Here is a 12,928-nt window from a genome sequence, read left to right as displayed (position 1 = left end):
AAGTGGACAATGTACTGCCTCAGTTGGTAATTTAGCAAACCTTTAATGAAATGTCATAAGTTATTGACCTGAACAAAATGCACCCATTTTTTAAAGAGTCTTTTGTACTCATTGGAATTCTGAAAACAGACTAGATAGAGGCTAGAATATAAAGGGTGACTCGTTTAAGTCAGTCGCCATGGAAAGTTATTTGTTTGCATTTCATGAGGCCTGTTTTAAATAAGTGGGCCAATCTAGACTGGATACATTTTTTTAACTTGGACAATACGCAAAGCCTGAAATAAAAACCAATCAAACACTACAACAACTGAAATGAAAGGTAGAGAGCCCTGGGAATGTGCCTGCTCTTCTTTGATTATTATTATTATTATTATTATTATTATTACTATTGTTATTAGTATTTTTTAAACAGGCTATTCCACTAACTGCTCCTGAATGTGAGGTACTTACTTATTGCCTCCACAAACTGTTCAAAGAAGCAGTATGGGAACAGCGGCTCAGGCAGCTCCCGGAAAAACATCTTCAGTGCTCCGGTGACAACGTGGATGTCCTCCCACTGGCTGTCGTCCAAATTCAGCTTCTCTTCTGGGAAAACACGAGGAGAAATGGAACAACTGGTTTTAATGAAACAATTACAAGACACTAATTATTATGTTAATGTTTGCCTACTATCATCAGCAACCGTTAACAGCCTTCTGCACCTAGAGGTTTGGTGCTGTGCATGTTTTTTTTTCCTTTCCGTAGGAAGGGAACATTTTCAATGGAATACCATCTGTAGGAATGCAGCTAACAAAAAAACAAGAGACACAAAGAGACAGTGCCATTGACACAGTATGTCAGATACATTTATTCCCATAATGCATCAGTATGAAAATTAGCATCACAGCTCAACATGATTCAAAGCTATTTGGTTTTGAGGCCGAGGGGCTAAGAGTTGCCAGTGATGGCCGGCTCAAGGGACCGGCCTAAAGGCCTTGCTGAGCCAACAGGAGACATATGCTAAACATGGCAATAGAAAATGAGTTATTGCTTTACATGTGTTAGCCTTGCTATGTACAAGGGAATAATGGGTAACACTTTTCTCCTTTTTTTTGCCTGAATGTAATGTCAGCAAGGAATAGAGTACTGTGAGAGAAAGGACATTAATTCCTTCTTACTGCTTCAAAAATATTTTGTTTAGTTTTCATCTCAGGGAAGAAGATTTGCCCAGCAACAATATTAGACAGACCCCTGTTGGCCTACGCAGGCTATGCAAAGCTGTCAAAAATGATAACAGTAAAGACAAACCACAAGCACTTACCAACTCCTTTTAGAAACGACAAAATGTTTGCTTGTGAAGCCTGAGTGAATCGAGAAATTTAAATATTAAAGAAACAAAATCAAGATTTTAATAGAAATAAAGCTGTGCTGGGGAGTTATTTTTTTTCTTCCATTTCCAACTTATTATGAAGGTGAAGAAGATCTCCAAGAAGGAGATCTGTGGGAATTCACAGGGCCTGATGCTACTGATTTATGATGACAAGGAACAAGACATCCAGGTGATATTGCTATTCAAAAAGGGTTACATTTCTCCTAGTACAATTTTGAAGTAAGTCTTTTATTTTGTGTATAGCATTTACATAGTAGAGTAGTCATTTCAGGAAACCCCAGGTTTATTTACAATAGAATAACCTGGACATGTATTTACCACTGGATTACTATTAATTATCATTATTAATAAACAGGCTATTTCAACTCACATTCATCTGGTTCTGATATTACCTTTTGACATCGGCTTTATGATTGTTTTTGCAGTATTGCCTTGAATGAGATAAAAGGACACTATAAATGTGAGCATCCTTAATAGTTTTTCTTTGTGTGTGTATGTTTTGGGGGGGAGGAAAATAGGGGAGAGTCCGAGACTCAAATCAAGATTGTATTCCTTTTCAAACATGAATGAAAGCTATCTGAAAGGGGTTTCTAAATGAAATACATGTGTGTGTGTATATATATGTATATGAAAAATGTGTATATTTTTATCATCTATGCTACTGATAGAAAGTTATAATCTTTATCTAACAGGATTTGGCACAGAGAAGAAACAAAGGTGAATCTGTTCATTTTATTGGAGTTACCCCCTGCCCCTTCACTTTTTATTTTTACCTTTCTGGCTAAACAATGATTTTGTCCATAACTAAATAAGCAGAAGAGACCTTCTTTCCACCCTGTGATCATTTTTGATTGATCGCATTTCAACAATTAGTCTTTTATTTGGCTACACACTATTGAAATAGATCGACAGCATCTTAGCAGGCCAGCTTTAAACAGTCAACTGTTAACAATAGCATCAAAAAGAGAGACCTGATGGGGTTTACTGTCACTTTAAAGAACGGGGTTTTCACATTGTTGAAATCTGTCAGATATTTTGAAATGTCCCTCTCACTATGGTGCCACACCCCCTGCGTGCCCTTATAATAAAATTGGTTTTACTCCTGATTAAATCATTTTCTCCCTACCCACTACCATACTTCTCATAATGGACCTGTGTGCTCTACAGCTGGTGTTCTTCCCATGGTACCAATTCTTACTTTATCTTTTAAGCACTTTGCTGCTAAGATCTCATGCAGAGTGCTTATGTTTTGTTAAGAGCTTCATTCTTAGAGAAATAGCTTAACACATGTTCTAAAAATGTTGTACAACTTATTGCTTAAAACACATTTAGAAAATGTATAAGTACTGTAGCTTTGGCACCGAACTTTAAGTGGAAACCTTAAACACACACACACACACACACATACACACACACACACACACACACACACACACACACACACACAACTCTGTCTCTACCACACGTTTGTCTGAAATATCTTAAGCAAAATGCCTCTTCTCTAGATTTCTCTTGAGTCTCATTTGCCCAGATTTTTGTAATCTAGAAGATGCCAATGAAATGTTAGGAAGGTATCTTTTTATAAGAAAGAGGTGTCATTCTACCCCAAGAAACAAAACAATTTTTAAAATGTTCATTAGGGTGGGCAAATTTCAAGCAAAAAAAAAAAAATCAAGCAAAACCCTATGCATTCCAAGTCAGTTCAAGAATATAGTAATATAAAAACAACTCTGTTCTATAGCTAAAATAAATACCACCAATCATAAGAAGCATTTTGCTCTCACCAGTATCAGTGCCACATGATGCCATTATAAGAACCTGTCTGAACTTTATTGACTCTTGAGAGGCATACTTAACTTTCTATTACTGATTGAAATATTATGCAATCTTCAATAAAAGGATCAAAAGAAACCCAGTGAAAGGGTGCTAGATTTTTTTTTTTATCAAATCCTAAGTTTGTATCCTGGTTTTAATGCTTATTCACCTAAATAATCTTGGGCAAATTATTTAATCTTTCTGGGTCTTGATTTATTTATTTGTAAAATATCCCTTTCAATTCTAAATATTTGATTTAATGAACTACAAGAAATAGCTTACACTGAAATTTCCATATGAATTGCATAGGTTCTTAGAGAAAATCTCTTGCTACCTAAATTATATATATATATATATATATATATACACACATATACACACATACATGCATGTATATATATGTATGTATGTATGTGTGTATACATATGTATGTATGCCTGTATAATGCATACAATATAAATCCAACATTCTAGTGACATTCTGTTATTCCAGGGATTAAGATTATATGGTATTGATTTTTTAATAGTTTATTTATATACATTCCTTTCTCTAAGGAAGATTTGATCCTGGAAAAGTGAAATTTTTTTCCCATAAATCTTCTATAATAGGTTTCATTTTAGGGGATAATTTACCTGTGATTTTATACTGGCTATTAGTCCTGAAAGGTGAGGTTTCTTATACACCAGTATAGTTCCACCATAATTAGTGAGCTAACTAGCCATGTCTGTCAGACTCACCATGTAGCATAATGTGTTTAACTTTATACCTGTGACATGCATAGGATCAGAGCTTTAGAATTGGAAGGAAGTTTAATAATCACCTAGTCCAGCTCCCTCATGAAGAATCAGAAGCCCCATTTGAGATCCTAAACTGAGATGATAATAATAATGATAATAGCTAGCATTCATATAGCAATTACTGTTTCAGGCACTGCACTAAAATTCTTTACAAATGTAATCTCATTTGATCCTTACAGTAATTTTGTGGGGTAGGTGCTATTATTATATCCATTTTACAATTGAGAAAACTGAGGCAGATCACTCAGTGACTTGCCCAGGATCATATCACCAGTAATGTGCCTATCGGATATACAATTTTTGGTGTCTACAAAACAGTGAATGATGTGAGACTATAAAAACTGATTAAAAAGTTATAGGAAATCATCTGTGTGGAAAAGTTAATTGAGCTAATAACAATTGATGAGATCACCAAGTGAGATGATATGGAAATGGTGAAAAGAAGGACTAAGACAAAGCCATAATTGGTGAGTTTGACCTGGCTGAAGATCTAGCAGAGGAGACTAAGAATGAAGACCCAAGAGAAAGCAGTTATAAAAATCTTAGAGAAGGGATAGTTTGTAGGAAAACTTCATCAGGGGTCTTAAGTGCTACAAAGAAATCTAAAATGAGGACTGAGAGTATTCCATTAAATATGGCAATGAAGGAAGCATGGGTAATTTTGGAGAGAACAATTTCAGTTGAATCAAAGAGAAAGGAGCATTTAGAAGGAAGTGAGAAGGTATTTTTCAACTAGACTAATTTAGCTTATAAAATCTCATTTAGGACAAAGATCATGTCATTTGGAACGGAAATAATTGTAATCTGTGGACAATGAGAATGAGCATTTAGCTCTAGTTCCCTAGTAATATTTTATATAGTTTTTCTCTAGCTGGCCCTTCATTTTCTCATGTGTATGTTGATCTTATAATTTTTCTAAGGTCCCAAATGCTTCTGGCATTTGATCTTTATTACACACACACACACACACACACACTTTGGTGAGGCAATTGGGGTTAAATGACTTGACCAGGCTCACACAACTAGTTAAATGTTAAGTCTGAAGTTGGATTTGAACTCAGGTCCTCCTGATTTCAGGACAGATGCTCTATCCACTGTGCCATCTAGCTTCCCCTGATTTTTGTTATATTTTAAAAGTTCCCAAACACTATGATGGCCTCAATAAATACTTGATTGATTTTGTCATGAGTACAAAGCAATTCCATCTTGAAACTGCTTTAATATCACTGTCAGAGAAAAAGATTTTTCTCATTCTGAAGCATCTATCAAAAGCTCCTATACATGGTCCTTCCTAGATACCACACAGAAATAGATCTGTAGATATAGTCTCTGATTGGCAGGAAAATCAACAGGAAAGTGGGAGAAAATGGTAAATCGGTCTATAAGATCTTGTTTTGTGGTTGTTTAGTCATTTTATAAATAATCAGACAGAGTTGGCCCTTCATTTGGTGTTCTCTTGGCAAAGATAATGGAGTTGTTTATCATTTCCTTCTCCAGCTCGGTTTATAGATGAGGAAATTGAGGCAAATCGTATTAATGTACTTGCCCATGGTCACATAGTAAGTGTCTGGGGTCACATTTGAATTCAGGTCTTCCTCACTTCAGGTCCATCTCTTTATCCCAGCTGCCCAAATTGTTCAGTTGTATCTTACTCTGTGACCCCATAAACCATATTGTCCAGAAGATTTTGTTCTTTTGTTTTAGCAAAGATATGAGTGGTTTACTATTTCCTTCTCTAGTAAATCAAGGCAAACAGGAATAAGTGACTTATCCAGGGTCACACAACTAATAAACGAATGAGGCTGAATTTGAACTCAGGTTTTTTTTTTTTTTTTTTTTTTTTAATCTCTATGCCCAGCATTCTATCTACTAAGCTACTTAGCTGCCTCAAGATCTTAACTACTGATTAGCCTCATTATGAATTCTTTTGGAATTGCTTACATTTGTACAGCTCTTTAATGTTTACAAAATGCTTTTCTACACGAGAGCTTGCTCCCACAAGGATTATTATTCTGATTTTTCTCCTACAGAGACAGTTCTCAGAATTGAACTGATCTTCCTTAGGTCACCCCTTTAGAAAAGAGGAGAATTTAATTCACATCTTTGGGATCTATATCTAATATTCTTTTTACTATAGCATGCTTGTATAGATAGTCAGTGGCTGGAATAGCTTAGTTGGGAAGATGTTAGACTGGAGATCTAAAAGTCCTTGGTTCCATCCTGAGTTTTAGCAGGATAGAAAATCTACAATCTGGTTGACCCCTAATATAACGAGTGTTGTTAACCTCCAATCCCTTTGGAAATTGGGAGCAAGTAATTAGAGAAAGGATGGGAGATGGATAACAATTGGAAGATGAAGGAGAGGAAAGTGACAGTTCAATGTAGGGGAAATGGCATCAGACTAGAAACTAGGAAATTTGGGTTCTAGTTCTGGTATCCTTGAACAAATAAGCAGCCTCTGTGTTTAGTTTCTTCATCCATGAAATAGGAATACTTGCTTTACCAATTTCACAGGACTATTATGAAAGTAAAATAATTGCTTATATATATATGGAAAACACCAGGAAAATCTAAAAGAAATATGAAAATACAGGATGTCCCCAAAATCTTAGTGCAGTTTAATCTTTAATGGTTTAAATTGTTTTAATAGCCAAAGGACTTATCCATGATCAAAAAGCTGTGTGTCCAACATTAGATCTGAATACAAATCTCTTTATTCTGAGTTCAGTATCTTATCACTATATCATGTCTCAAGTCAACAAACTGTTATTTTATAGAGTTGAAAGAGTATAAGATTTTGAGTATTGTAGAGGGCTAGAAGGATTGCAGAGAGTTGAAACCCTGAAAAGGTGTACTTGAATCCAAAACACAGAGTAATTAAGGCTAAGTCACTACTCAATGTGAGGTAATGATTCTATATACTTAGATGATATGGTGATGTGTTGGCTCTCCTCACTATTGGTGCTTGTTGAATGTGTGGTGATGAAGTAATGATAGGCAAGGTTTGGAGAGCTGAGGGAGAGGGTCAGCCTCTCTCTGATGCAGCACACTTAGGAGAGAAGACTTCAGACTTCAGACTCCAGAGTCCAGGATTCTTCTTTGATGAGTCCTGTAGCTGCTTGCCTGCTTCCTTCACTTCTTCTCCTAAAGACCAAGGACTTTGACTGATCCTGTCTCTGACTGATCTTGAGGCCCTCCAGAGAGCTAGCCTGGACATTACAGAGTATGAGTAGAACTCAGGCTTCAAACTTAGTCTCTGCTACTCTCTTATTGATCTAAGTGATCATTATAATTGTCTTGGTCTTACTTCTTAGCTGTAAAATTAGAGGATTGGAATAGATGACCACTGACAATTTTCTAAACATTATCTCTGACAGATCAGTGGTGCAATAGAAGCAAAGCCAGGTCTCAGAAGTCAAGAAGTCTCCAGTTCAAATCCTCACTCACACACTTAGAAGCTGGGAAAATCACTTAATATCTGTCTTCCTCAGTTTTCTCGATTGAATTTACTTCCTAGGATTATTGTGAGGATCAGATTGTTTTTCCTTTGTTCTCAAAGAAGAGGATCAATGACTTTAGGAGAGTGATATCTTAACTTGCAAGTGAATTCGATTTAAGTGAAGTAAGGCTATGCAATGTCACCAGCTTCACTCTCTCCTCCTTTGACTCCAGTGGCAGTAGTACAGGATTACTGAAGAAGGCTCTAGTTGCAGTGGGAAACTTTTTAATATTAAGTTCTTTCCCAGGTCTTAGTTTGTCTGAGGCAATATCTGCTCAGTTATTTAAGCTATGTAAAAATTGAAGCAAAAGATGGCCTCAAAGGAATTAATTTGTGAGGGGAAGACCCTCTGGGTTTCTGATAGAACAGAAATAAATGCTTTTTATACTTAGAGCCATTAAATACCAAACAATGAATAAGTGAGGCTTGGGCTGGGACCTATTATGGGCCAATCAATGAAAGTCACAGTAACTTGTATTTAAAGACATATTCAAGTAGTTCCCTTTGAATCCCAATGGGCTTTATCAAAGTCTGGTTTTCCACAGCTCAATTTCAAGAAATCATAAATGAAACTGCCTGAGACAAAAGAGTTAATTGTTCCAGTTTTTCAAAGGAAAAAAAAAAAAGATAGAATAAATAAGGAAGAGAAAAAAAAATTCTAAGCACTTTACACAGTGATAGGCACTTAATAAGTTTTTGTTTCCTTTCTGCTTTCCTTTTTCCCTTCCAACTCTGATAAAAAAAATGACAGAAATAAGCACAGACACACTAACACTTGAACTACCTATTTATTGTATTATACTTTTAAAGTGGAGAATGCTGTTTGTTGTTCTTCATCATATTGGGGGGGGGGGGAGTGTTGCCATGACATTCAAGTGAATTGGATTTAAGTGAGAGAGGTCTTGTTCAAAGAATACCAACATCATTTTCTCCTTTGGAGTCATCTTGGTCCAGTGGCAAGATATAGATCAAGAACCAGAAGATGAATATCAGGGTTTATTTCATTTAAATCCCTTGTTACTCCCTTCCCAAAATGCTATTTTAATATGGTAGGCTATCAATGTGTATGTTGATCAAAATATGGATGCAAGTGATTTCAGTACACTATTGAATTGTGGAAAGCACTGATTCTCCTGTATGTATCAGCACTGAGAAGCTGTCACAGTTTTCCCCCCAGGAAATATCTATCATGGAATATATTTAGCTTCTTTTCAACTTTGTTGTTGCTATTAAAAGAAGTAATAAAAGAAAAAAAAGTAAAACACACACACACACACACACACACATACATCAACTTTCCAAGGATAGTTAGATAATAGTTCTGACCCTATGAATGTAACAACAAGGACCTATTAAAGAAGAAATTCTCATAAAAGACCCAGTATCTCCTTCTAGGACAGATGACCATTTGGAAACTTTATCTGAAAAACCTGCTGGGTACATGAAAGACCTACCAGATATAAAAGGGATGCCAGAAGCCCCATTGATCCAAAAAAAATAATGTTGTTAGCCATAAAAATCAAAATGGAAGATTAGATATCAGAATGGATAAAACAGCACTGTTTATCTACAAGGAAAGGGATGATTTTTCGGTTTAGCATTTAAGGAAGCTAATCAAAAGGAAGCTGGTTGAGTCATCCAGTACAGTTCAATCCTTCCAGTTGTGTTTGCTCCTAAGCAGAACAGTTCAGTCAGATTAGAAAACTCTATATTGTGAAACAAGATCTGTCCAGATTGTTGAAACATGGGCTTCTAAAACCTTGGCTCTGGGACATGTGGCTATTGACAGAGTTGTGTAGTTCACCCCCTCAGGAAGGAAGAAACAGCATTCATGACACTAGGTAGTCTCTATCAGTTCAAAAAGACACCCTAGCAATGAACAATTACTCCTGCTAATTTACAGGAATTTAGAGCAACAGTTTTTAAAATGAAATCTTCATAATATTGATCAATGGAATGACAATCCACTGCCTATAGGGGGAGCTACTGAAAGGAAGAGCTATTCATTTAAATCAATTGGAATGTCCCTTCACACACACACACACACACACACACACACACACACACACACACAGCCCATCACAATATTTCCCAGATTTTGACCTTAGAAATGAGGAAGGAAAGAGATTTCAGGATCTGTAATAAACAGCTACAAATATTAATATCATGGCTGTAGGTCTATATCTGCTAAATATGCAGTATGACTGTGGCAATTATCTAGACAGGTAGTTTCAAAAAAGATATTTTTTAAAAGAATTTTCCATGTCACTTGCATTTCCTAACATCTCTTATCCTTGCCTCTTTATATAATTAAAAAAAATAATATCTCTCAAACAGTTTAAGATGAAATACCTGATCATTTTAAAGGAAAGTGATTTTGGAACTGAATTATACAAAAAATTTCTTGAGTATGCAAACCCAAGTCAATGACATTTGAGAACTTTTGGACAGTGAGGAACAGTGGATAGAACTCTGAATTTGGCATTATAGCATTTGAGTTCAAGTATAAGATCTGCCACTTTCTTTTAGTATGACTTCAGGCAGATCTCTTGATCTCTCAGGACTCCAGTTCCCTCAAGAGGTAGGACAAATGATCTCTAAGTTTTCCTTTCAACTCTAGATACCTACTCAGTCAATCAACATGTGTTTACTAAGTACACACTATGTGCCAGTCACAGCTTATATAAAGATAAAAGTCAGATAGTTCCCACTATCTAAAAGCTTACATTTTAAAAGAAAATAACAGTCTATATGTGAGTGAATGTATGTGAGTATGTATATACATATGCATGCATGGAGATCTACGTACTGAACACCATGATTCCTTTTAAATCAGCAGAATATTGGGCAGTAGCACCCAATTTTATTTTAGAATCACCAGTTTGACTAATTCCTATTCATTATCTTCTCCAGCTACTACTAAAATTCTGGAAAGATTTCTCTATTACTGTACCTTGAGACTCAAAATAGCAAATGGAATAATTAAAACTTCCTCAGGAAAAACTCAGTCTAAGCTGAATCAACTGTCTCTGGTCAGAACATCTATCATTGAAAGGATGAGAGTGGTTTTAAATATGAAACCTTTGTACTCCAAAAATCAAAGAGATTTATTCCTTACCACCTATCACAATAACCCCCAGGAAGCCATTAGGATGCTTCTGTTTGAAAATGATTACTTTGCTCTAAGAGGAAGCATTTTGACCTATGTACAGAATGCTCCAGTTGGCTACCTGTTTCACTGAAACTATTGCCCTGTGCTATTTCTCAGAAACAGGACAGTTGGAAGGAAGGAAATAAATAAGCAGTCCTTTCACATAATGATGAAACTAAAATGTTTTCTTTCTACAGAGCCCTGCATGAGTCTCAGTTCATATAGTTATACTTACATTTTATATTAAGTTCTTTGACAATTATTTGAAGTGTCAATTCACATTCATTCATTTATACACACACACATACACACACACACACACACATCTTTTGCCAGCTAACATGAAGTATCTTGCATATGTTTCTTGATCAAAGCAGAATGACCTGCTGGATGGGGGTAGTCAGAAACCAGGGTAATAAATGAATTTCACTCCATCCTTAAATAGCCTCTCAGTTGTAAATAACAATTTGTACCATACAGGTGCTGGTAACATTTTTGAAAACGATATGAAGTCAGTCAGCAAGTATTTTTTCAGTACTAACTATATGCCAGGTACTGTGTTTAGGATACAAAGAAAGGTGAAAAACAATCTTTATCTTTAAGGAAATGCAATTAAGAGAAAAATTCTATTTCTGTGTCTAACTTTTGGGGGCATAATATAAAGTCTAATACTATTATTACCTTTAAATACTTAACACAATAAACATTATATTGAAATAATATCTTCATTCCTGGTTTCTTGATTGACAATTGAAGAGATAGTGGGCTTATCTGAATCTAAATCCTTTGCAAATTAAAATCACGAATACCAGACATTGATGCTTCCTGCTACCAATATATATTTCTATAATTCTTTCCTTTCTCAGTGCTTCTAACACTGCTTCTATTTCTACTCAATCAAAGGCTTTTTTGTACTCTATAGACATCAGGCACAATGACCCATTATATTTGACCATCCTCTCCAAAATGGATTCACTATTTGCTTGAGCTTCATAGATGAGAAATGATTTCATACATAACATACCCCAAAGGGGAGAGAATACTTGAGATTAAATTTCAACAAAGTGATTTTTAAAAGGCCTCTTCACATTAGTTAGATTTAAATTCCAATACCATTCCTGTTTTTTCCCCCTTCAAGTTGTATCGCATTTGTATTTTTCAAATAGAAAGACACTATTAATAGACCAAGAATGAAAGCAGATCTTTGTGTTGTAATAAGGGATTAACATACCCTAATACTTGGATTATACCTGCATGTATATGTATGTATACACCTGTGTATTTTTACTATTTTTTGAAAGTTCAACTTTAGCAAGTATATCCAAACTAGAATAAACCACTTGTTACTTTATCTGTTTTAGTGGTACATGTATAGCTACAATAGGATCCTGACTTATTGACATGCCAACATGTTGGGAAAACTTCCTTAAATATAGTATAAATGGGGAAATAAAACCTGTGCATAAAGACATGGGTATTTCTGCCAATTGATACATTTTATTTTCTTCTGAAATATGTTGGTTGCCAAATAAGCACAAGCAAAGTTGAATGGTGAAATTACCAAGGAAATCAATTCTAATTGGCCTTATTTGGATAATTAAATCAATTACCTTTTAAAAATTTCATATATTCATAAAACCTGATAAAATAGTGTTATAGGAATTGAAGAATTTTATAGATATGAGGGAACATAAGAAATGATTATTGTGCCCCAGTTTCTCTTTGTCAATAGGGAAAAACATTTATTTCACTAGATTGAACCCTGATTTGCTATAATGTCACTCCTATTTTAAAAGAATAACAATAGCTAATAACTAACATTTATATAGCACTTACTATGTGCCTGACACTGGGCTACAATTTATATTTATTATCATATTTGATCTTCATACATCTGGTATATAGATTCTATTATCATCACTCATTTTACAACTAAGGAAAGTGAGACAGAGGTTAAATGGCTTGCCCAGGGTCACACAGCTAGTAATTATATTTGAAACTAAATTTGAACTTGGATTGTCCTAATTCCAGACCTGTTGCTCTGTATTATTACTTAGTTGCTCCCCCCAAAAATGCAATTAGTCTTTGTCAGAGTGGCTATAGAGCTTTCCAAATGACTGAACATTTACAGAATCACATAAAAATATCCTTATTAGGAGATTGAAAGCTCTTCAGAGTATGACTAATTTTTATTTGTTTAATTTTTTATCTTTAGTACCCAGAATATAGCAATAATGTCTTGTACCATAGTAGGTACCTAATAAATATTGAATTGAATCCAATTGGAAGTTTTTAGA

At 35.1% G+C, this 12,928-nt stretch overlaps 1 protein-coding gene across 1 annotated transcript in view; it reads right to left on the bottom strand.

The window, feature by feature from the left end:
• Positions 1–12,928, bottom strand: part of ARHGAP15 (Rho GTPase activating protein 15) — an 844,282-nt gene that overhangs the window by 168,886 nt on the left and 662,468 nt on the right. The window contains exon 12 of the mRNA XM_051985817.1: positions 451–585. Within this exon, the coding sequence (XP_051841777.1) occupies positions 451–585 (135 nt within the window). The remainder of the gene's footprint in view (positions 1–450; positions 586–12,928) is intronic.

Source organism: Antechinus flavipes, chromosome 3 (genome assembly GCF_016432865.1).
Source record: "Antechinus flavipes isolate AdamAnt ecotype Samford, QLD, Australia chromosome 3, AdamAnt_v2, whole genome shotgun sequence".
In the NCBI taxonomy this organism is placed as follows: Eukaryota; Metazoa; Chordata; class Mammalia; order Dasyuromorphia; family Dasyuridae; genus Antechinus; species Antechinus flavipes.
Note: the sequence above shows the minus strand (reverse complement) of the source record. Positions and strands in the feature narration are given on the sequence as shown.